At 50.1% G+C, this 24,343-nt stretch overlaps 1 protein-coding gene across 5 annotated transcripts in view; it reads left to right on the forward strand.

The window, feature by feature from the left end:
- Window positions 1-24,343, forward strand: part of TOX2 (TOX high mobility group box family member 2) — a 159,473-nt gene that overhangs the window by 7,362 nt on the left and 127,768 nt on the right. The window contains exon 1 of one of the 5 annotated variants that reach the window (XM_074406562.1): window positions 5,573-24,280. The exons of 3 other annotated variants lie outside the window; for them this stretch is intronic. In XM_074406562.1, the coding sequence (XP_074262663.1) occupies window positions 24,152-24,280 (129 nt within the window). In that variant the 5' untranslated portion in view covers window positions 5,573-24,151. Of the gene's footprint in view, window positions 1-5,572; window positions 24,293-24,343 lie in introns of those variants that run through there. One more of the 5 variants, XM_074406563.1, reaches the window with a different exon arrangement.

The following is a 24,343-nucleotide window of genomic DNA, read 5'->3' on the forward strand; positions in this document are numbered from 1 at the left end:
TGGGAGTTGCGGCATGCATGGTAGAATGTTTAGTAGTATCCCTGGCATCTACCCAGTAGATGCCAACAGCACCCCCCTGCCCCCAGTCGTGACAACAAAATGTCTCCACATGTTGCCCGTGGTTGAGAACCAATGGTGTGGGAAGAAAGTGTAGCACAGGGAAACTAGAAGAGGGTGGTGAAGAGGGCCTGTTCGTGCTTTCTGGCCAGGGTTTCAGTCCACACTGTTATCTTGTATCCACGGAGTTGGCAGTCATCCTATTTACATGGATTCAAATCTACAGGGTGATTTTTCAGCATGGTTTGGGAGCAACAGTAAAAACGTATGGTAAGTAATTATTAACCTAATGAGTCGTGGTAAATTGTAATGTTACATCTTCGTGAAACGATGTTGTATGACACAGGATAATAAATTTCGATCAATTTCCCTGATATTTAAAACCTGCTACCGTACAATTGCTAATCCTGGTGCCTGCTAGGATGAGCCACGTGATTGTGGCTTTTCAATATTTAATGGCCTGTTTGCTGCTGGGTTTCTCAGATGTTCAACAGGTTTTTATGCGGTGTCTACTGGGTGCTAGGGATTCAACCCTGTCCTGGAGGCTCAGTGACTCAATAGAAAAGTTTTATTTACCGGGTGAATGGCTATGTGGATTTGTAATCAATTGGCTCAAAATGCAGAGTGATAATTAAATATAAAATTGGCTGAGCAGTGCCAGTGCCAGGAGTCTGGGAAGGTTTTACATGGTGAAGTCTTACAGGAATGCCAGGTGGGCTACCTGGGGTGTGTAGAGTGGAGGGGGGTGTTCCAGGCAGAGGGAGCAGCCACTGCAGGGGTGGTCTGGGGACACAGTCAGCCTATGGAGGGGAAACCTGCCTGCGTGGGAGCTGGGACACAAGCAGAGATGGTTATGAAGAGCCTTGCACCCCAGCCTGTTGGGCTTTAAGCAGAGGAGTGCCTGGAACCAGGGGTACGGCGCCCAAGTACAGAACATGTCACGTCGCTGGATTTTGACGGTCCTCTACCACTGTGTCTTGGTCTTCTGCTGATGGAAAAGTCTAATGACTTGCATTCGATTTCCACCAGTAGCCAGTGATACTCCGCTTCTCAAACTTCAGCCCAACAGAATCACCTGGAGCTCAGTTAAAACAAGACTGCTGGGCTTCACTCTCAAACGTTCTGACTCAGCAGGTCTGGGAGGAGCTGAAAGTGGGTGCTGCTGGCAAGTGGAAGGTGCTGATGTTGCTGGTCCAGGAAACCCGCTTGGGCGGGGGAGAAGCTGGCCTGGCCCGTCCTGTGGTTCTGATGAACACCATCCCACAGGGAGCTGTGCTGCTAAGGTGGCTTTTTAGCGTTGTTCCAAATGGAGGTGAGGGGACTGCCGAGCCTTTGATTCCTGCAACACGTGGTCATTTCACCGTAAGTGAGAGGCCTAAAGGTGAACAGCAGGCAGTTCCCTTGGACAAAGGAGTTCTCTGCAGTAGAGGGCAGTCCCATTGAAGGGCGAGCTACAAGCCCAGCAACTGATATTCCTGGGGTTGGGGGTGAGCATTTGGAAGGGAGCTGGGGAGTACCACTGTGTCCATTTCAGGGAGATGCATCCTGGGGAGAAAAAGCACCTTCCTCTTGGTTCCCAGGAAATCAAGGGCCAGCATGTGAGTGACTTTCCGTGACTGTCACTCACTTGCTTAAGTGCTCCTTTGTCTCATGACATGAGAGAGAAGTGCCATCTGCTCAGCGTAGGAAAGGCAGGATGGTTATTTCTTGGGTCCAAGGGAAGACAAATGATAACTAATGGGATTTTTAGGGGCTCAAAGATGCTCTTAGATGCTCCAGGGTGGGATTCTAGAGTCCTTGCACTGAGCTGCCGCACATTTTCCTGTGTGTTAGGGAGGACTCCAGATGGGTCTCCAAGGAGCGTCTGGGCCATGCTAAAGGAGGTCACCTCCGGGCAAAGTGAGGGCTTCCTCTTTGGGCTGGAATCCTGTCTCGTCAACAAGGGGCCGTCTGTCCTGCCCTGCCTCGATGCAGGTCAGTGTCCCTGGCTTTGCCTTTTACTTTTACTGAGCTCCCAGGAAGCTCAGAGGCACAGGAGTGGGTCCCTTGCAGCCATAACCTGGGCTCTTATGGTGTGGCTATTGTTCATTAACTCACGCCCAACCACACTTCACTTTGCTACCATTTTCTCCTTTATCTTGAGTCTTGCTGCTCTTTTATTTAAAAAAAATTGATTTGGGGCCAGGTGCGGTGGCTTATGCCTGTAATCCCAGCCCTTTAGGAGGCTGAGGCGGGTGGATCATGAGGTCAAGAGATCAAAACCATCCTGGTCAACATGGTGAAACCCCATCTCTACTAAAAATACAGAAATTAAGCTGGGCGTGGTGGTGCACACCTGTAGTCCTAGCTATTCAGGCGGCTGAGACAGGAGAATAGCTTGAACCCGGGAGGCAGAGGTTGCAGTGAGCTGAGATCATGCCCCTGTACTCCAGCCTGGTGACAGAGCGAGATTCCATCTAAAAAAAAAAAAAAATAGATTTTGCTCTTTGTAAGACACCCAGAAGTTGTGAAGTCCCCCTCACCCTCTGTCCCTCTTCCTTCTCCCCATGCAACCCTGTGTCCTGGGTATCCACTGGAAAGAGGCGTGGAGCGTGAACTTCCCATCAAACCCATTCTTTAGTTCCCCACTGTTAATACGTTCGTTTTTATTTCTGTAATCATTTTTTCATTTTCCCAGAATTCCGAGTTTCTTGATCCATCTCATATTATGGTGGTCTATTCTTCTTTTATGGTTATGTGACTATCTTGAATCTCTTTGAAGATGGTAATTCAATTTTTAAAAAAGTGGTCTTTTGTTTCCTGCATTTAACTCTGTTTTACCGGTGGTTCTTCTGCTCGCTTTTAGGCCTCTCTTTTATGCTGATATTTTCTACAGATGCCTGGTGATTCTTGGTTGATATTTAAATGTGTAAACAGAGGGGAGTCTAGATCTGTCCTGTGGTTGCGAGTTTCAACACAGGTGGAAGCTGTGACTGCGTGTATGGGCAGCGTGGCTGCAGAGTAGAAATGCCCCGTGTGTGGTGTGCGAGGGCAGACCCCACTGCTGTGTGGGACGAGCCTGTGACATCCTTGGGGGCCTCTCTGCCCCTCAGGTAGGCCAGCAGTTACTCCTTGGGCATTGGTGCACTTTTTTTCCAGCCTCATGCCCACCTGCAGGAGGGAATCTCCTGGGCAGATTTCTCATTTCAGTTAGAGAATTCTTCTCCTTGGCATTAGCCTGGGGGCAAAACCAACAATCGGCTTCTCCCAGGACTTTGGACTGACACAGGGGTCCCAGCCCAGGCTTCCTGTCTCTGGGAATGTTCTGGGGTTCAGTTAGGTGTTGAGTGCCGGTTCCTCGGTGCCCACAGGCTTCGCTGTCAGTTTCTTTGACTCCTTAGTTTCTAGCAATCCCATAATATTTCTCATCCCAGCCTTTTCTTATTTTCATATTGCCTTAAGTCTTCCTAAGAACTATGCTGGGCACATTTGTCCCCATTTTTTAGGTGAGAAGACTGAGATCCAGATGAATCAGGTCACAGAAGAGTGGCAGAGGAGGCTGTTAGCCGGAGCCGGAATTCGGCCGAGCTCTCTCTGCAGCTGTCAGGGTGCCAGGGGGAGCTCACTTCCTCCTGCTTCGGGGGTGGAAGAGTGAATCGCTGGTCCCTGGTTTTAGTATGCCTTTACATTACACCTAATTAAAATGTGCTTATCTCCAAGCTGGGCCTAATTTGCAGGAATGATTTAGTAACTTGTTGGAAATGAATTGACTCAGTAGTATAACCCAGGGTCAATCCCTTGCATACATTTTATTGTTCCATTGTGCTGTGTTTTGACTTGAACTGAACTTTATGATGTGGAAGCTGGACCCTGGGCCCTTTGTGTCTCATTTATTCTGCAAATACTTAGTGAGCGACTATGGGGTGCTGTTTACATGATGTGAGAAGGCCTCCCACCTCCACTCCCGTGTTTTCTCTGTTCTCTATGTCCACCTGAGATGGAAGTTCATTTTTATGCAAACCCAGATGTTGGATCCAAATGTGACTTTGAGTGTGATGGAAGTGCCTGGGTTTGTTTCCTGACACTTACAAGCTGTATGACTTTGGACCTGTCACTTAGCCTCTCTGAGTCTTGGTTTCTTAATCACATTTGCACCTCAGGTTGGTGGTTAGGCCTGTGGGAGGGCAAGTAAGTCTCCCCTCCCTCATTTCTGCCTCCAGGCACTGTTTGGGTCCTCTGGGCCCTCTGTAGGACAGCGTGGATAGGCCCTTTCCTAGGGGTTAATGCCTTTATAAATTATACAGTCTAAGGAGCTTTTCAGTTCAGGATCCGTGTAGTGCTCGTTCCCATTGGGACTGTCTCTTTTCTCTCCTGTATCAGTTCCCTTCCTCCTCATTGCAATTCCCACAGGGAGTTTTTCAGGACCAATGAAACATCCAGGCTCACAAGACGAACACAGGGGACACTTGGCACCAGTCTCCTTGAAAGACTTGGGACACAGCCTGACACAGCCTGCCAGCAAGGCACGTGAGCTGTTCTCGTCTGCAGGAGTAATTCTTGCAACAGTCTCTGCAATGGTCCACAGAGGTGGCCAGGAGCTATCCTCCTTGCTGCCCCCTCCCTCCCAGGCTCTGGTTCAAGTGCAGAGGAATGAAATATACAACAGGTGGATTTGGAAGCCATCCTGGCTTAGAAGCCTTATTCTCCCAGCAGCCGTATCCATTGTAACAATTCCATAGGCTTAGCTTCAAGGGCCCAGGAACATGTCAGGTACAAATGTCACTGCATCCAGGAAAATCCAAAGTATGGCTTCTTTCTCAGATATTTATAACTTATTTATAGTTCTTCCCAGTTCAGATGCAACTTACCAATCAGGGGTCATTTTTACCATAAGCAGAGTTGCCTGGTAACATAGTTAACATCTCACCTTCGACAGGTTTTTGGGGAAGTTATGCTCTGCAATTAACAAAGGTGAAATTCTCTTGCAACAAGGAAAAGGATTTAGTTAACCCTTTATCCCCGTATTCATCATCCTAATTTTTTTCCCCTGAGGGTTGGTATTTTGGCATCTCTTTTGGAAGGAAGAATGGAGTCCTCAGTATGTCCTAAATATATTCTACATTATGCACATTTTCTGATTGTTCTATGTAAGACACACACACACACACACACACACACACACGTACGTGCATGCACGAGGCAGGAGATATGCTTTGGAGTCATACTGGCCTGGGATTCAATCTTGGTTTTGCCACTTACAAAGAGCTAATTCCCTCCTTCCCTCCCTCCTTCCCTCCCTCCCGTCTTTTCTTCCTTCCTCCCTCCCTCCCTTCTTCCTTCCTTCGCTCTCTCCCCTCCCTCCTTCCTTTCTTCCCTCCCCCTCCCCTCCTTCCTTCCCTCCTTCCCCTTCTTCCTTTCCTCCCTCCCCTCCCTTCCTTCTTTCCCTTCCTCCCCTCCCTCTTTCCTTCCCTCCCTTCTCTCCTTCCTTTCTTCCCTCCCTCACTTCCCTTCTTCTTTCCTTCCCTCCCTCCTTCCCTCCTTCATATAGCTATGCAAAGAGCATGCACTGCCTGCTGTATGCAAGGCTTTGTGGTAGGTGCCAGGTAGGAACAGGTGATTTAGACATGGTCCTTGTCCTTGAGAAGCATGATCTTATTAGAGAGACAGAAATAAACAATTTTAAGTGTGTGTGGTCAGCATTAGGTTGAAGCAGCACAGGAGAGTGGGACCCCCAGGCTAGGCTGGGGACAGTCAGGGGAGGATTCTCAGAGGGAGGGACACTTACCTGTGCTTGAAGGTGAGTAGAACTTGGCCAAGTGAAGAAAGTAGGGAAAAGCATTCCAGGTAGAAGGAACAACGTTTGCAAAGGCACAGAGGGGCTGAGAGTGTCAAGAGATGAGGCTGAAGAAGGGATCCAGGAACGTTTAGGAAGCTATTTATTATCCCTGGTTTCAGTTTTCTCATATACAAAATGTGATGAGCAATGTTTACTTGTTTATGAAATTAAATGAGGTAATGATGTATGTTTAAGCACCTGATGCAGTTAGCTTCAATTCCCTTTTCAAATCTGTGTACAGATGCTGAAGAGCCAGGCTTTGATTTTAAATGAGACAAGGACTAAGAGGCACTGAAGGGCCTGGCTGCCCGCTTGCACGGTGCAGGTTTCCTCCAGCTGCTCTTGTGCCAGTCGCTTTATTGCTCCTTTGGACGGAGCACTGAATGTCTGCATGCCGTCCGGATGACGTCCTTCAGGATCAGCGAAGCACATCATTGTGTTTTCTTAATGGCTCGATGCTAACAGCAACTCAACGGCCTGTTGAGGTGTCCTCTGGGACAATTTTTCATCTGCCTATGGCCATGCTTCTGTCTGACACTCTGTCAACACGCCCTGTCATTTGCTGCTTTGTCTTGCTTAGCCGAAAGGTGGCCACCTCCCACATGCCAGCCGGGGAAGCTTAGCATTCCGCGGAGTTCGGAGACATTTACTATCCAGTGACCAAAGATCGGGATGAGCTGAGGAGCCGTAGTGGCCACCATCAATATCTTTATGATGCATAAATTGGATCCTGTCTCTTCTCTGTACAAAATTGCTCAACGGGGTCGGGTGTGGTGGCTCACGCCTGTAATCCCAGCACTTTGGGAGGCAGAGGCGGGTGGATCGTTCAAGATCAGGAGATCGAGACCAGCCTGGCCAACCCCGTGTCTGCTAAAAATACAAACATTAGTCGGGCAGTAGTGGCAGGTGCCTGTAATCCTAGCTGCTAGGGAGGCTAAGGCAGAAGAATTTCTTGAACCTGGGAGGTGGAGGTTGCAGTGAGCTGAGCTTGTGCCACTGCACTCTAGTCTGGGTGACAGAGTGAGACTCTGTCTCAAAAAAGCCACCCCCCCCTCAAAAAAAACAAACAAAAAGAAAGCTTCTCAGTGGCTTTCCATTGTAGCTTGATGAGCTCTTACAAACTGAAATCATATCTTCTCAGATTTCCCCCTAAAGCCTTCCAGTGCCTTCCCCTGGTGAGCAGATAACATTCAACTCCTTCTTTGTCCTGCAAGTCCTCAAGTGAGCTCGCCCCTGCCTGTGCTTCCAGCTTCTGTTCCAAGCACCAGGCTTCATGCTAGGGACACGGTGATGAGCAAAGTCAGGGTCAGTCCCCCTCAGGACTCTGTTCCAGCCACCCTGGCCTTCTTGCTATTTCTCAGACCTGCCATGTTCTTTCGTGTGTGAGGCGCTTCACCCATGCTGTTGCCTTTGCCTGGAATGTTCCTGCCCTCATTCTTCACGTGACTGGCTCCTGCTCAGCCTCTGACCTCAGCTTCATCCTCAGCTTCCCAGAGTCTGACCCGCTCATCTGTGCAGTTGCCTCCCTTTTTCTCTGAACCTCTGAGTATTTTTATTTTTTTATTATATTTTTCGAGAAGAAATCTCACTCTGTCACCCAGGTTGGAGTGCAATGGCACGATCTCAGCTCACTGCAACCTCTGCCCCCCGGGTTCAAGTGATTCTCCTGCCACAGCCTCCCGAGTAGCTGGGATTACAGGCGCCAGCCAGTGTGCCTGACTAGTTTTTGTATTTTTAGTAGAGATGGGGTTTCACCATCTAGGCCAGGCTGGTCTTGAACTCCTGACCTCGTGATCTACCCACCTTGACCTCCCAAAGTATGGGGATAACAGGCTTGAGGCACTGTGCCTGGCCTTTATTTTTATTTTTAATTATTTATTTATTTGAGACATAGTCTTGCTCTGTCACCCAGGCTGGAGTACAGTGGTGTGATCTCAGCTCACTGCAACCTCCACTTCCTGGGTTCAAGCGATTCTCCTGTCTCAGCCTCCTGAGTAGCTGGGCTTATAGGCACATACCACCATGCCCAGCTAATTTTTGTATTTTTAGTAGAGATGGGGTTTCACCATGTTGGCCAGGCTGATCTCGATCTCCTGACCTTGTGATCCACCTGCCTCAGCCTCCCAAAGTGCTGGCATGTATGAGCCACCATGCCCGGCCGCCTCTGAGTATTTTTCTTTGTGGTATCATATATTGGTGAAATTACTTGGTTGTTCCCCGTTCAGGATAATAAACTTGAAGAAACAATAGGTCCTGCTGATTTTGTTTACCATTGTGTCCTCAGCCCTAGCATGGTATCCGACCTATAGTAGGTGCTCAGTGAAAAGTTGTTGAAAGAATGAACAAATGAATGAGGCAGATCATATTTTCCAGTGACCACTGTAACATAGCCCAGGCTGTGTTTCTAAGAATAATCCACTCACCCTCTCTGGGCCTCACTTATCCTGTTTGTATGTTGTTGCCAGGAGGATGAAGCACATACATGTGAGGGACACAGTGTTTGGGGCCTGCAAGGGTTAATCAATGCGAATGCCAGAATTCTTATTGTAGAAACATGCCAGGCCCATCTCCGGCTGAGCCCAACGAGGAAAACTGAGATATGACTCAAGAGATGATGTTGGAAAGCCTTGTCCTCATGGCTTGTAATCAGTGCTTGACTGTTCGGGGCACAGGCTGGCAGAGGCAGCCCCTGTTTTATCCCCTTCTCATCTCCCTGGGAATGATGACCTTGCCTTTGTGAGGAGGGAGGCGTCACTCACAGTTGCCTGGGCCAGGGTATCTGGGGCACAGTTGGCCTGGCCTTCGGAGATAATGAAACCTCTCTGCAGCCCGTGGGAACGTTTCTGTTGAGCGAGCAGGACTTTCTGGTGGCTTCTTTCCTAAAGTTATCATTCCTTCTATGTTTTTTTTTTTTTTTAAATAAAACTGTAAATTATAAACACTATGTTACCTGCCAAAAGTTTAGGAAATGAGTGGAAATCACCTGCTGTTATTCCACGGCGCAGATTCCAGGGCGGTGTTTGACACTTTGCCTTCTTCGTACTCAAGGCTTGCTACCCGCACTGCCCTGCCGTGGTCCATGGGAAGCCCCTTGCCCATCGCTTTCTACCTATTCCAGATGTTTATTGTTTACGCCCTTCTCTCCTCCCTCCTCTATTTCCTTCACTAGAATATCGGCTTTGCAAATGCAGGGATCGCTGTTGTTTACTCATGGGTGGGGCCTTCAGAGTGACTCTGACTGCCAGGCTCTGGTTTTAGTGTTTCTCACCCACCTGGCAAACTCCTGCACACACATCTCATCTTTTTTTTTTTTTTTTTTCTTTTTTGAGATGAAGTCTTGCTCTGTTGCCCAGGCTGGAGTGCAGTGGTGTGATCTTGGCTCATTGCAACCTCTGCCTCCTGGGTTCAAGCGATTCTCCTGCCTCAGCCTCCCAAGTAGCTGGGATTAGAGGCGCATGCCACTGCACCTGCCTAATTTTTTGTATTTTTAGTAGAGACAGGGTTTCACCATGTTGGCCAGGCTGGTCTTGAACTCCTGACCTCAGGTAATCCATACCTGCCTCGGCCTCCCAAAGTGCTGGGATTACAGGGATGAGCCACCGCACCTGGCCTTTTTTTTTTTTCTTTTAAAGACAGAGTCTTGCTCTATTGCCCAGGCTGGAGTGCAGTGGCACAAACATGACTCACTACAGCCTCGTCTCCTGGGCTCGAGCGATCCTCCTGCCTCAGCCTCCTGAGTAGCTGGGACTACAGGCACATGCCACGACACCTGACTAATGTTTTAATTTTTTGAAGAGGGCTCTCACCACGTTGCCCAGGCTGGTCTTCAACTCCTGGGCTCAAGCGATCCTCCCACCTCGGCCTCTCACGTAGCTGGGACTACAGGCATGTGCCACCATGCCCGGCTAAACACACACATCTTTTATGTTTCCGCTCAAGCGCCACCCCCTCCAGGAGGCCTACACGGCTGCCCTCCCGTGTGCGACTGCCCCTCCCATCTGGCATCTGTGACACAGTGGCCTCTCTGGGGCTGGGCTGCCCAATGTCCCCAGGAGACATGGGCTTTGGAAGCCGTGTCTGGGCGCTTGGACTTTGACTTCAGAGCGGTGGGAGCTGTGGAGGTGTGCTGCATTTTAGAAGAATCTTTGAAGTTGCTCTGTGGGGGAGATACTGGCTGGGGCGAGAGCAGAGGCAGGAGAATAGTTGGGAGGTGGTGCCTGTGGCGTAGGGGGACCTGATGATGGCTTGTGGCCATGCTGTCTAATAAGGTAGCCAGTAGCCACAGATGGCTTGTTTTTGCTTAAAATAAGAGAATAAAACAAAATTTTGTTCCTTCACACGAGCCATATTTCCAGTGCTCGATAGCCACATATGGGTATTCTCCATGGGGGAGTGCAGATACAGGCATTTCCTTCCCTGCAGAGGGTTCTGTGGGTCCACTCTGGCTTGGCCTGTGGTGGCGGAGTGGAAATGATGAGAAGTAAGGGTGTGGGAGGTCACAGGAGGGAAGATGTATGTGGTTTGGGAATGAGTTGGGTCTGGGGTATGATGGAGAGTGCGGCATCAAGACTCAGGAAGTAAAATTTCTGGGTCAAAAAAGAGTGAGCATTTTATGGTGCCTGATTCAGGGTGATCTGTCATTTTCCAAAAGGGTCATCCCCACTCACCAGCAGCACAAGAAAGTGCCCATTGTCCCCTGCCCTCCTGGCATAGCTTATTACCTTTTGAAAACCCTTCCATTGTGTATATCCCTCTTGCCAAATCTGCCTTGATTTAGGGTCCAGCATGTGGACCCTGAGGTCTTTGTGATCGGGGACTTATATGTATATTAATGCACATTTCAATAAAAAGAGTTATGTTTGCCATTGTGGTACGGGCTGATGCTGTTTAAATGCCTTCGGTAATATCTTCAATCAGACAGCAAATAGAAAACAGGAAAGTTAGTAATAAAAAATGAATTAGGACGATTAGCGAAAGGTGAGCCGCTTCTGTCCTCAGGCGACAGGCAGAGTTGACGGAGCTTTGCAGGGTGTCTCCTGTCCAAACACGAGTCTGGATTATTGCAGCCTTCAGGGCTGGCCCTGGGGTCTTCTCTGCACATAGGATTTGGTTATTGCATTTGGTTTAGCAAAGGTCATGGACATCCCCTCGGAGGGGCTTTGAGGGGCTCACACCAGGACTGGGGGCTCACACCCTGGGGTGGACTGAAGGTGGGGGGTTGGAGAGGGTTGCTGCCCTCCCTGTCATTTCTGACTGAGGGCAGGTCAGGGGTTTCTTCCTCTCAACAGAGACATCAGTGGGCCCTGCTCCCCTCCACATATCCTCCAGAGGCCCGGACAAATCTCATCTACCCCTCTTTCTGATACCTTCCCCCAGGGTGCTTTTGGGGAACCTTTCCTAATTGTCTGGTGGCAGGGGCAAAGTCCCTTCAAGAAGGAAGTAGAGGCAAAGGCTTGAATTGACTAATGTAGACCCTGGGGCACCAAAGAGAAACAGAATTCTAGTGACCAAGTAAGGTCACTAGAGGTTAGAGCTTCTACCAGGGTAATGTTGGAGGTTAGAGAAGCTTCTACCAGGGTAATGTTGGAGATTACACTCACCTGGAGCAAAGGGGACCATGTTGACCCCCACAGGGGGTGCTCAGGTGGTCAATGTCTCCATTACCTGGCTCATTCCTGTAGTTGATGGTCAAGTTTAGATAATGTCTTTGCTCACTGGGGCTCATGAACAGGATACCAGAGACCGAGTGGTATTTATTTATTGTTTCTCACAGTTCTGGGGCCTGGGAAGTCCAAGATCAAGGCATAGCAGGTCTGGTATCTGATGATGGCCACTTCCTCATAGATAGCCCTTGTTTCACTCTGGCCTCACGTGGTGGAAGGGGCCAGCTAGCTCTCTGGGCTCTTGTTAATAAGGGCTCTGATTCCCATAAGGAGGGCTCTGCCACCATGACATAAGCACCCCCAAAAGGCGCGACATCCTGATACCATGAGGATTTCAACATGTGAATTCTGTGGGGGATGCAGCATTCAGACCGTAGCAGATAACACACACATTAGCAATACGATCGCCAAGACAGAGGGGTGGGTTTGGTTAATACCCATGTTAGTTGCTGATCCCCGCAGAGGGCTGGTGACTGCCTCTCTCAAGCCAGCGCATCTGAAACTGAAGAGCACCTGAATCACATGGGGGTCTTGTGACAACGTAGATTCTGATTCAGTCGGTCTGGGTGAGGCCAGAGATCCTGCATTTCTAACAAGGTCTAGATGATGCCGTTCAGGGGGCCACACTCTGAGAATCAAGTTGTTTGTGTGAGGCTGACATTCTGGAAGCAGATGCTGAGACAAATGAGGGTTCGTGTGCGAGAGGTTGGGTGGGGACTGCTCGCAGGAGGGAGGGAGCAGGCCCTGGACCAGGAAAGTTGCCAGAAAGTGGGTCCCACCTGGAGGCTGGGGTAATGCGCCTGCACCCTGCACACCAGTTAGTCATTGGCCAGGGGCTGCCCAGGATGGGGAGAGGTATCATGCCTCCTGTGCCACCTCCCAGCAGGTGTTCTTCCAGAGGGAGCAGCTGTGGCATCAGCACTCAGCCTGTGGGGAGTGGGTGCGCAGCCTGAAAGAGGGGTTGTGGGTGGAACCCATGGTGGTCCACACACAGTATTTTTGCCTGAGGATGGCCTTGAGGAAGGTGGATTGGGAGGCAGGACTCGGGCTTTGGCGTGGACTCTGCTGTGTCCCTTGAGGTGGCTGCTTCTCTCTGGGAGCTGTGTGTGCTACAGACTCATCAGTTGGTTGGTCCTTTGTCCTTGTCCTCAGGCTGTGTGGAGGCTGAGGTTGGGGATGGGGTAGGGTCTGCAAAGGAAGAGGGAGCTCTTATTTCAGAGCCCAAGGTAAGGACAGAGAGAGAGAGAGAGAGAGAGAGAGAGAGAGAGAGAGAGAGAGAGATTACCCACCCCTGAGGTCTGCAGTGTTCAGGGAGGGCTTCCTGGCAGAGGGAACCTTTTGGGGGGTTCCCTCTGAAACCCTCTAAGAAGGGTAGGAGAACACAGAGGAGTGGGGAAGAGCAGAGGTTCTTATTTAGCATCTGGCACGGGATGGGTATTTCACTTATTTATTTAATCTTCACAACAATCCTATTTAGAAAGCCACCTCTGCCATGTAGGTGAGGAGCTGAGGCTCAAGAGGTGAGGGCACTGGGCTGGGGTCACAGTGGGATTGGAACCCAAGCCTGCTTGCCAGGAACATACTCTCTCTTCCTAAGGGACCACAAGCGTAGGGAGGGCTGTGTGGAAAGGGGAGGGGAGCTGGCAGCCTTGGGAATTACTGCAGACCTGACTAGATGGGCAGAGGCTCATATAGAAGGGCTGGGAGGACACCGAGTTCTAGGCTTTGGGGTTCGGATTCTGTACTAGGGAGCCGTGGAAGGCTTTGGGGCAGGCGTGAGGGTGTAGTCATGCCCTCTGCTCTGGGACCCCCTTCCTGCCCCAACTCGGAGCCAGCTTCTCCACTTCATCTGTGTGTGTGTCTGTGTGTGTGTGTGTCTGTATCTCTGTGTGTATATGTGTCTTTGTGTGTGTTGGGGTGGGTGGAGTCCATCCTGGACCCTTTCTGTAGACCATTTTTTGGACATTTGGGCTACTCGGGGCAGGGGTGTGTGTCTGTTTTTCCTGTAGATGTTTTGTGGGGCAGAGGCCAGGCTAAGCTGCCGACAGTGTCCGTGGAGTCATGCTCTCTGTCCAGGAATCATGGTGACAGCTGGGTGTCCTGCCGCCGTGGTGAGGCTTCCTCCTCTCCCCTTCCCATGTAGCCAGCCCCGTGCTGTGCATTGGCGCCTTGGGGGCGAATGGCGGAAGGATCACAAATCATTATCCCAGATGAAGACAGATGTGAGTTTGGGGTGCGTCAGGACCTTGTAGGGAGGTTTTGGTTCTGAATTATCTTCAGTCTTCTTCACTCTATTCTCTACTTCTGTGGCCTGAGTTTTCTTTCCCAGTCAAAGCTGGGAACATCCAGCTCTTTCTCCATCATCTTCCCTGTAAGCCTCTCTTGCGTAGGATGTTATATAAGCTACAGTCACAGCTTGGCACCTGGCACGAGATGCTGATATCAAACATGAAAACTGTTAGTGCTAAGCGAGGCTGTGGGGATAAGATGGTTGAGTGAAAGGTACCAGCAGAGTAGGGGTGGGAACCAGGAGGAACTACTCTTTACTGAATACCTACTATGTACCAGGGACTGTGCTAGGTATCTTTTGTATACTATCTTATTTAACCCCTACAACAGCCCTCAAGTTATGTATTACTATTACCATGTCATAGATGGGATATCTGAAGCTCAGATAAACTTGCCCAAGGTCACACAGCCTGTAAGAAGCAGAGTGGATCTGCCTAGCAGGGTGGCTCATGCCTGTAATCCCAGCACTTTGGGAAGCCGAGGCAGGTAGATCACCTGAGGTCAGGAGTTCAAGACCACCCTGGCCAACCTGGTGAAACCCTATATCTACTAAAAATACAAAAAAATTAGCTGGGCATGGTGGTGCATGCCTGTAATCCCAGCTACCCAGGAAGCTGAGGCAGGAGAATTGCTTGAATCTCGGAGGTGGAGATTGCAGTGAGCTGAGATCGCACCATTGTACTCTAGCCTGGGCAACAAGAGTGAAACTCTGTCTCCAAAAAAAAAAAAAAAAAAAAAAAAAAAGGAAGCAGAGTGGATCATGAACCTGAATCTGTCCAGCTCTGAAGTCATGATCTTTATGCAGCATCGTGTTCTTGCATGCACAGGGGTCTTTAGCTTCCTTCTGGAGACCCTTTCATGTGTTTCTCCTTTAGTCTCAGATCATCAACCCGAGAAGGCTTGGCATGGCGTGTGTCATTCCCACTGGTAGAGACAGGCAGACCTACCCACAGCGGTGAGTGCCCACCTCGTCCCAGCTCGAGCCAATGTCACAGGCCAGCAGGCTCAGACTCAGGGTCTGACCTTCCCTGACCCCAGCTGCTTCCCAGCCCCCAAGAGGCTTTGTCGTTTTCAACTTGATGTTGAGTAGATCAGACACATGTTCTTTGGCTGTGAGCGCATCAGGGCAAACGCTTTTCTGTTAGCTCCCGTATCACTTGTATGTTGCTGCACAGTAAGCCACCAGAATTAATGGCTTGAAACAACCAGCATTTCAATTAACTCATGATCCGTGGGTTGGCTGCAAGGCTTCCTGGCTAGGCTGGTTGTCTCCACAGGCTCTTCCTGCGTCATGGTCAGTTGGCCAGTGACCTGGGAGCTCCATGGTCTAGGACAGCCTTCCCCTCGTGGCTGGCAGTTTGCATGCGGCTGGCTGGGAGCTGGCTGGTTGTTGGCTTGGCGCCCCACATGACCTCCTGTCCTCCAGCAGGCTAGCTTGGGCATGTGCCCCTGGGGCTCCCAGGCTCCCTGGCGTAGCAAGAGAGAGAAAACCCCAGTGTCCTGGTGCTTTTCAATCCTCTGTTTGTGTCACATTTGCTGTTGTCCCATTCGTTAAATACAGGTGCATTTATGCGACAGCGAGAGGAACGGCAGCCTCACAGTGCCGAGGGCGTGCCTACAGGACAGGAGGCCATGATTATAATTATCGTTCATCTTTGTAATCTACACAGCTGGCCCCACTCTTCAGACAGCAGACATTCATCGAGCCCCTGCTGGGTGCCAGGCACTGTGGCAGGGACTCTGGGGTGAACAAGACAGGCCTCGTGCTGTGGGCATGTGGCCTCTAGTTTAGCCAGTGAATAATCACATGGTGAAACATAACGGAAGCAGAACAGGTGTGGTGAAGGAGAGCCAAACGGGGCCAGGAGAGCAGGCGACGGAGAGATCGGCGGGGCTGTGGGAAGACTAGCAGTTGCTCGATGATGGGCACAGGGGAGGCATTCCAGACAGAGGGAAGAGCACGTGCAAAGGCCCTGTGGAAGGAGGGGCCTGGCACACTTGACCACCCAAGAAAGTGCCAGTTTCTTTTAAGTGTCGGCGACCTTGGGCTGAGAAAGGAACTTCCGGTTCGCAGAGGTCCCCCAAGCTTTCTTGTGCGGTGCAGTCTCAGGAGGGAGGTGGCTGAGACCTTCCCACCGCGGCTCCTGGGTTTTGCGCTGGGAGAGGAGACCCAGGAGGGATTTGAGCATGGGGAAGGGTGTTGTGGGCACAGGGTTCAGCTTGAGGAAGGGGAGGAGGAAGCAAGGAAGGGGTCAGTTGCGGAGGATTCGGGAGGACAGGTGTGTGAGGGAAGTGAGGGGTTTTAGACTCAGTCCCACTGGCTGGTGGTCTTTGAACCATGGACCGAGAATGAGATGATGTTGGGGAGGCCCGTAGGGAGGGTGCACAGAGGAATGACTTGGGGACCCTCCCCAGCCACACCCCAGGTCTCCAACCCTAAGCCAGCCTCTATGTCCATATGCAGGGCTAAGAGGGCCGTCCTGGAGGTGACTGGAGCATCAAGTCCCTCTGGGGAGCTGCCTGCCAAGTCCCATAAGCAGCCTTTGATGTCCCCGGAGCCTCCAGCAGCTTCTCTCAGGGCGGATCAGGGGCTCTGGTTTTGGAAAAGGCCCTGCATCACTGGGTGCCACAATAATGATTATAAATGAACCAGCACAGATTGGAAAAATGGGAGGAGTCAGATGCATCCGAGTGTGGGTCCCTGCTTCTCTCCAACGTCTCCATGAAACCGTGCAAGTAGCTGCCCAGTCCTGAGCCTCAGTTTTCTCATCTGGAAATAGGGCCAGCTCACATCCTTCCTGGGTCAAGTGAAGAGGAAGCTTTAAGGGCTGCGAATGTCAGCACCTTTAGTCTAATGCCTGTGGCCATTGTGGGGACCCCAGCGAGGCAAACTCTCCTCTCACCAGGACCCATGTCAGTGGAGCTTTCTTCCCCAGAATAAACAGAAACCATGGCAACTGGGATGTGGCAACGTGCCCCAGTGATGGCCGGGAGAAGGGCCTGTCACGGGTGCGGGTCCCATTCACAACTCCAGCCGCTGTGCAGTGACCCACGGGGACCCCTTAGCCCTCTCCTCCTGCCTGAGGTAGGACTGAGAAGTTCGGTCCTGACTTTGGGTTTCCATTCAACCTTGGATTTTATTATTACTTAATAATAAATGCTTGTCCCAGAAAGCAGGCCTCAAATGAGATAACTTGAAGCAATCTTGCCTCCCGCCCACATCCTGCTGGGTGCACTGGGAGTTGTCAGAATGCTGCTGGAGGTGGGTGCTGAAATGGCAGCGAATCTGCTCTGGGAGGGAGGGAGGGCCACGAGCCTGTGAGCTCGTTCAGTCCTCAGATAGCTGGCGAGGTGGTGGCATTAGCACCACACTGTACGGAGAGCCTCAGCTCGTTACCCGGGCTTCACAGCTACTTGCTGGCAGAGCTGGGATTCAAACCTGCATCTCCATGCCCCAGCACTTACTTCCATACTGGCTTTAGCTGAACTGTAGGCCCAGCCACCACATGGCAGGGAAAAAGCATTGTCTCGCTCTGCATTGCCGGGCGACTGGTCTGTGATGCTTGCCCTCAGCACAGTTGGTTCAGGGGTGGGGGAGGGGCATCTGAGGCAGCTGTGAAGGCCAGGGGTGTTTTCCAGCCCTTGTGTTTCTGCCTTAGGGCCTCCTTGTGCAGCTCTGGCAGGAAGGGACAGGTGCCCTTGCTTCTAGAAGCATGGTCTTGCCTTAGCTGGAAGTTGAGGGTGGAGCTTCCCGGAGCCCCTGGCTTCACCTGTGTCTGCAGCCATCCAGCCTGGATGCCAAAGCCCCAGCTTGGGCAACCCCCCTGTCTCTTGGAGCCCCAGTTTCCTTATCTGTAAAATGAGATCAGTGACTCAGGCACAGAGTAGCCTAGTGGTGTGGGCATGCATGTTAGGGCTTAGGACCTGAGTTCCAATTCTGTCTGTGACAGTTACTAGCTGTGCACATCTAGTAAGCTACTTAACCTCTCTGTGTCTCAGTTCCTCCTCTGTGAAATGGGGATGATAATGGCATCTACTTAATTTGTGGTAAGGTTTGCACAGGGATTTCATCAGATTGGGACGGGAGGAGGTGAGCAAGAAGAAAGGACGCAACTCAGGTCTAGCTTCTGTCGGTTTCTGGGCAAAAGCTGAAGTTAGCACAGAGTCAGCCCAGGCATGCGCCGCTGCGCTCAAAGTGCAGCTCTGCTGCCGGAACCCAGCCAAGGGGAGGGTGTCTATGTGCAGGGGATGGGAACTGATTAAGAATAGGATGGATGCCAAGACTAGTGAGGCATTCTAACAGAATGAGGCTGGAATGTGGCATTGTGTAAGTCCCACAAACGAATCCATGCGGTGGGGTTGGAAGACGAGTGAGGGTCCATTTGGTGAGACCTTTCGTATCGTCAGGCATGAGTTCAAACTGACCCTGCAGCTTAGGAGCTGTGTGGCCTCAAGAGCTTACTTCTCTGAGCCTGTTGGCACACCTGAAAAGAAAAACGTCTCATTTCATTTTGCCAGAATGTCTAAGGATTAAAGAGGAGACAGAAAGTACCAGTGCCTGGCACAGAGTAGGTGCTTACCAAGCACCCCAAGAGTGTTTTATGGGGTGCTGATTTGATTCAGTCGGTGCTGCTACTGAGTGACCACAGGGATATGCCCAGATATGCTGCAGAGGTTAAGGGGCAGGGAGTCACGTCCTGCGTGAGACACTTTTCCTTAGGGAAAATGAAGTCACGGGACTTGTTCACCTGGATAGTGCGGTCCAGGGGTGTATGGGGCTTGGGGTACTGCAGGCAAGTCCCCGGGACGGTATGGCTGAGGGACGGGGCATTGGGTCTAGAAGCTTGGTGCAGAGCTCAATCAAGAAACTTAAAAGAAAACACAGTGTGAAGACTTTCGACCTTGAGGACAGTGGAGCCATTGAAGGATTTCAAATGGCGGGTGTCACATTTGTTTTTGGAAGAGATGGTCACCTGCTCTGTCACCCAGCCTTAAGTTTAGTACCATGATCATAGCTCACTGCAGCCTCCAACTCCTGGGCTCAAGTGATCCTCCTGCATCAGGCTCCTGAGTAGCTGGGATTACAGGCATGTGCCACCATGCCCAGCTAATTTTTTTTTTTTTTCTGTTTTCAGAGATGGATCTCAATACGTTGCCCAGGCTGGTCTTGAATTCCTGACCTAACAAGCGATCCTCCCATCTCAGCCTCTCAAAGTGCTGAGATTACAGGTGTGAGCAATCACACCTGGCAACTTTTTTTTTTTTTTCCCCCCAAGAAAACTCTACTGATTGGCCTGGAAAATAAAAGGGGGAGGGTGAGCTAAGAGGCTGCTATGGGGATCCAGGCCAGAAGGGTGAGAGGCTGAGCCAGAGTTACAGGGATGGAGGGGGAATGAGAGGTGACTGCAGAGGAGGAGGCAGTGATCAGGGCACCCTACGCCTGTGGCATGGCACTTTGGTGGTCAGTACTTTGCAGAGAGGAGGCACAAGGGATTAAGCACCCACAAAATCCCCGTGGGCGTGAGGATCTAGACAGGGCACCTTAGAAGCGCAAAGCGGCTTTAGTCACTTCCCTTGGGTGAGATTTGTTTAATAGAAGCTTGTAGCTTCTCAGCACTTAACAGGTGCTGACGGGGGCATCACAATATTGTGAAATTAAGCTGTGAAGCCGACTTCATTACCAGCTTACCTGGTGATGCAGCAGCTGCCTTAGTTAGCACTGACGGTTGGGCATGACAGAGCTAAAATTGAACTTGGCAATTACCACTCACAAGAGGCTCTCGGTGCTGTGAAAGGAAGGTTCCATGAAAATCAACCCTGGTAATCACAGCGTTTAAAATTAGTCAGTTACTATTAAGGTTGCTCTGTCAGCGTATGCTTCAGGGTGATGTGAGGGAAGGGGGCGTGGAGGCTTGGGTTCAGGCTGTTGTGGGTTACCTTATGTTCACCTGCACTGCATTTAAGAAAAAACATTAGTTCTAGGACAAAGGTTCGAGAGTCCCAGTGTTAATATCACGGTGCATGGTGGCCATTTGTATGATGAGTGATTTTAAAGCCCTGTTTTGTTGTTGTTTGTTTTTGAGACAGAGTCTCGCTCTTGTCACCCAGGCTGGATTGCAATGGCGCGATCTTGGCTCACTGCTACCTCTGCCTCCTGGGATCAAGCGATTCTCTTGCCTCAGCCTCCTGAGTAGCTGGGATTACAGGCGGGTGCCAACACACCCGACTAATTTTTGTATCTTTAGAGATGGGTTTCACCACGTTAGCCAGGCTGGTCTCAAATTCCTGACATTATGGGATCCACCCGCCTCAGCCTCCCAAAGTGTTGGGATTACAGGCGTGAGCCACCGTGCCCGGCCTAAAGCCCTGATCTTTTGATTTGCGTAAGCTCACACCCTCTCTCAGCTTTGGTGTTTTCTGTTGACTTGCGGGGGTTTCCTGACTCACTTCTGGCCTCTCCTTGGGATGTTGCGCGGGAAGAACTCAGCTCTCTGTGGATTCCTTCTTGCCCCGGAGGAAGGAATGATGTGTTAGAATGGAAGCTTCCTGAGTCCTTCACAGAATTGTTTTTGATAAACCTTGGCTGGAACATCTCAGCAATCTCAAGAGTATTTGTCCCCATGTTGTGAATAAAGACAGCAAGGGGCTGATGTGGGCTTGGCTGCTGCTGCAGTGAGAATCAAGGGACAAAGCTTATAATGACTCGGTTGTGAGTTTGCCTGGGCTGTGTGCACTGACCCTCATGAATAAGAAGATGGAAGCCAGCTCGTTGCTGTGAGCCTCAGCTTCCTCATTTGTAAAATGGGAACTTGTTTTGTGCAGGTGTGAGGATTAAATGAGATCATCAGAGCACAGTAGAACCTCAGCAGGGCGGCTGTTGGCTATTAACAGTGATATTTATGGACCAGATCAAGCCCTTTCCATAGATGACAGCTGCTTTGCACAAAACCCTCTTCAGGAGGGAACTATTATTCCCATCTTAACGTCAGTAAACAGAAGCTCAGAGAGGATATCAATTTGACCAGGTTCTCTGGACCAGTAAGGGTACAGCCAGGATTCAAACCCAGGCACTGTGGCCACAGAGCCTTACCACTGTCCCTGCCTCTCAGCCTAGGAACAGCTGAACAACAAGAAAACAAGCAACAGGCTCATGCCTGTATCCCCAGCACTTTGGGAGGCCAAGAGAAGAAGACTGCTTGAGGACAGGAGTTCAAGACCAGCCTGAGCAACATAGTGAGATGTTATCTTTACCGAAAAAAGAAAAAAATACAAAAATGAGCAGGGTGTGGTGGCACATGCCTGTAGTCCCAGCTACTTGGGAGGCCGAAGCAGGAGGCTCTCTCGAGCCTGGGAATTCAGGGCTGCAGTGAGTTACGATCATGCCACTGGCACTGCAGCCTGGGCAACAGAGGGAGACCCTGTCTAAAAAAATAAATAAAAGAAAAGAAAAAAGACAATATGCAGCCTGGACAAGCTGCCTCCGTGGATGAGAAGAGAGAAGCATTGAAACTGAAAGATCATTTCCAAAAGGCTGCAGCTCCTCCACAGGAAGCTGAGTCATCTCTCTTTGTTTTGAACCATAACCATCATGCTGCCTCAGAATCTGAAAAAGTAAAAAAGAACTAAAAAATGCTGAGTTCCTTCATGGCGCAGAGGCCCTTCTTGTCTCCACCCCAGAAGGAGCTGAGTGGAGGGGCTGCAGAGATGGGACCCCCCCTCCAGCCCACACTAAATACCTCCACCTGAATATTTATTGCAAAGGCAAGAGCACCGCACCTGCACGCCCTGGGATCTGCCTTGCTAAGTCTCAGTTATCTCACCTGCCGGGCGCACCTGCCCCAGCCCTGCCTGCCCTGTGGGGCTGGTGCTCTCAGGGTGCAGGAGTCAGGGTAGGGAGGCCGCTTTCTCACCTGCATACCTGTGGACAGCACGATCACAACCCCAAATGCCTCCTCCCAGCACATCTGGCAGAATCCAGTCCGGAATCTGGGCCTCGACTTAGCTCCTGTAAACCCCCTCTCCTACAGATGGTGGGGTCCGGTGAGTGTTTGTGAAGAATCGCAGGGGCTTTCTGTGCTTGTCTGGTATCACCCAGCTTCTGCCTTTTAAAATGACTCGTTCCTTCTCTGCGTGCTCAAACTCTGCCTCCTCTCCGAATCTCAGCTTGAACAACACCATTTTTATGAAGCTCTCGCCCTGAGACCCTTAACCATGAGCACTGTTTCCCGTATAACATAGTTACCTCCGTATGTGAGCTGGGCTGCCTGTGAGGACAGGGGCAGTATTCAGTTCATACATTGCTCCAGCATCTGGAATTATGACCTATGTGAATTAAGGAGGAGGCAGAGGGAACAACAACAACAAAAAAGTTTGTTGAGTGAATGAATAAATACATGATACTTGAAGGATTTTTACCTTTGTGTTTTCTTTGAGACAGTCTATTACACCTTTCACTTACCTCTTGTTTCTGATGAACAAGTTTAACATTCAACAAATAACATGGCTTCTTTCAACATCAACAAATGCCCATCATTTTTCATGGCTGCATAGTATTCCACTGTACTGAAAGCCATAATGTATTTATCCAATCCTCTATCAATTGACTTTATTGTTATTTTCATCTTCTTACAAATAATGATGCAATAAATATCCTGTCCACACATATTTGAGCCTAGAAAGTTCTTTCTCATCCAAAGTTTCTGTAAATATTCATGGACAGTTTCTTCTTGCACGCTTACAACTTTGTATGTGTTTGTAAATCTCTGGTATGTCTGAAATTTTCATCCATCTTTGTATCATGGTGCAAAATCCCCCTCTCTTTTGCCTTGAGATGAGTGCCACGTGCCTTGAATTTATGGGTTGTGTGCACTTTCTATTTGGTGAGCACCCACTGTGTGTCAGGTGCCGTGCTGGGAGCCAGGACCCAGAGATGAGCAAGACAGACGATCCTGACCATGAAGAAGCTCAGAGCCTAAAGAACAGTAAGCACAGAAACAAAAGTCGTCAAACACATGAGCAGAAACCATTGGCTGGAGGCGTGTGCTATGGACAAAATAAGTGGGGTGCAGGTGAGATTAGAGGAGCTCTCTTTGGGGAGGAAGGAGATCTTTGAGCAGAGCTGAAAGGATGAGAAGCCGTCAGTTGTGTGAAGGTTGGGGAAGAACATTCCAGGCAGAGGGAACAGCATGAGAAAAGTACAGAGGCAGGGAAGCAGGACTTTTTTCTTTCTGGAGCCTTTTGTGACCCCTCCCACTCTCCCCTCCTCCTGCAGACATGCTGGGCACCAGCCACCTTTACCACATGAAATGTGCTCTTCCCAGGCCGTTCTCTCTGCCTCTTCGTATTGTTAGCAGTGTTCAGGAATAGGATGATTTCCCAGTGTTCTTCTTGCTCAGTCTGGATCCTCTCTTAGCTCTAGGATGCTTCCTCAGCAGCCTTTGCTTCTTCTGAAATGTCCAAAAAATTAAAATTAGTTTAATAGCACCCAGCACAGTACATGACACTTAATAGGTACTACTTTTCCCATTGTACAGGTGAAGAAACCGAGGCTCAGGGAAGTTAGCTATTCCAGCAGGCAGAGCTAGGATTCAAACCTAGCCCTGTCTTATTTCAAAGTCTGCCTTCTTCACGGAGTCCTAGTTTAACTGCATTTGTTCGAAAGCTGATGAGAGACTGCTGGTGAATCCCTAGTGCCTCGGGCTAGCTTTATCCCCAGCACCTGGAGGCTTGTGGTGGGTGACCTTGACCTTTGGCCTGATGGCTTCAGAATAGTGCAAAGGAACCAGGGGAGGTTCTTATTTTTTTGTTTTAAATTACAAATGTAATACATGCTTGTGGTAAAGAATTTAAAAAAATGAAACAAGAAAGAAAAAAGCAGCAACTGAAAATATCTCCTCCTCCCTAGTGTAACCACTATTAACAGCCTGGTATCTTTTACAGGGCGTGTTCAAACATATACATATACACAGTTACTATTTTTATAAAAATGGAACCGTGTCCTTGACTTTTTCTCCCAGCCAGTTCCAAGTCAGTACCTCTATACCTTCCTCATTCCATCGGATGTATTTCAATGTATTCAACCAGACCCTGGCTTTCGACATTTAGCTGTCTCTAATTCTCTGTGTAACAAGCAACATCCCTGGGCACGCATCCATGCACTGAGTATAGGTATTTCTGCAGGATGGATGCTTGGAAGTCTAATTGCTGAATGAAAGGGCGTGTAAGTTTCACACGTTGACAGGTGCTGCCAATTTGCCTTCCGAAGGCTCTTCCAGTGCACCACCCCTCCCAAGGCAGCGTGTGAGTGGGGAAGGCTCTTAAGCCACAAATGACGTGGAGCTGCGCTGTATTTAGGGGCTGCCTCCTCTGCTTCCCGAGACCTGGCGTGAAGACCGCCACCAGGAGCTCTGAACACGAAGGCCCAAATTGGAAGAGGAGATGGATTTTGATAAAAGAGGTTAAATAACAGGTCTCTCCATTTCACCTTATACGAACGGGATGGGGGGTGGGGGTGCCGGGC

The sequence above is a fragment of the Saimiri boliviensis genome, chromosome 9 (genome assembly GCF_048565385.1).
Source record: "Saimiri boliviensis isolate mSaiBol1 chromosome 9, mSaiBol1.pri, whole genome shotgun sequence".
Classification (NCBI taxonomy): Eukaryota; Metazoa; Chordata; class Mammalia; order Primates; family Cebidae; genus Saimiri; species Saimiri boliviensis.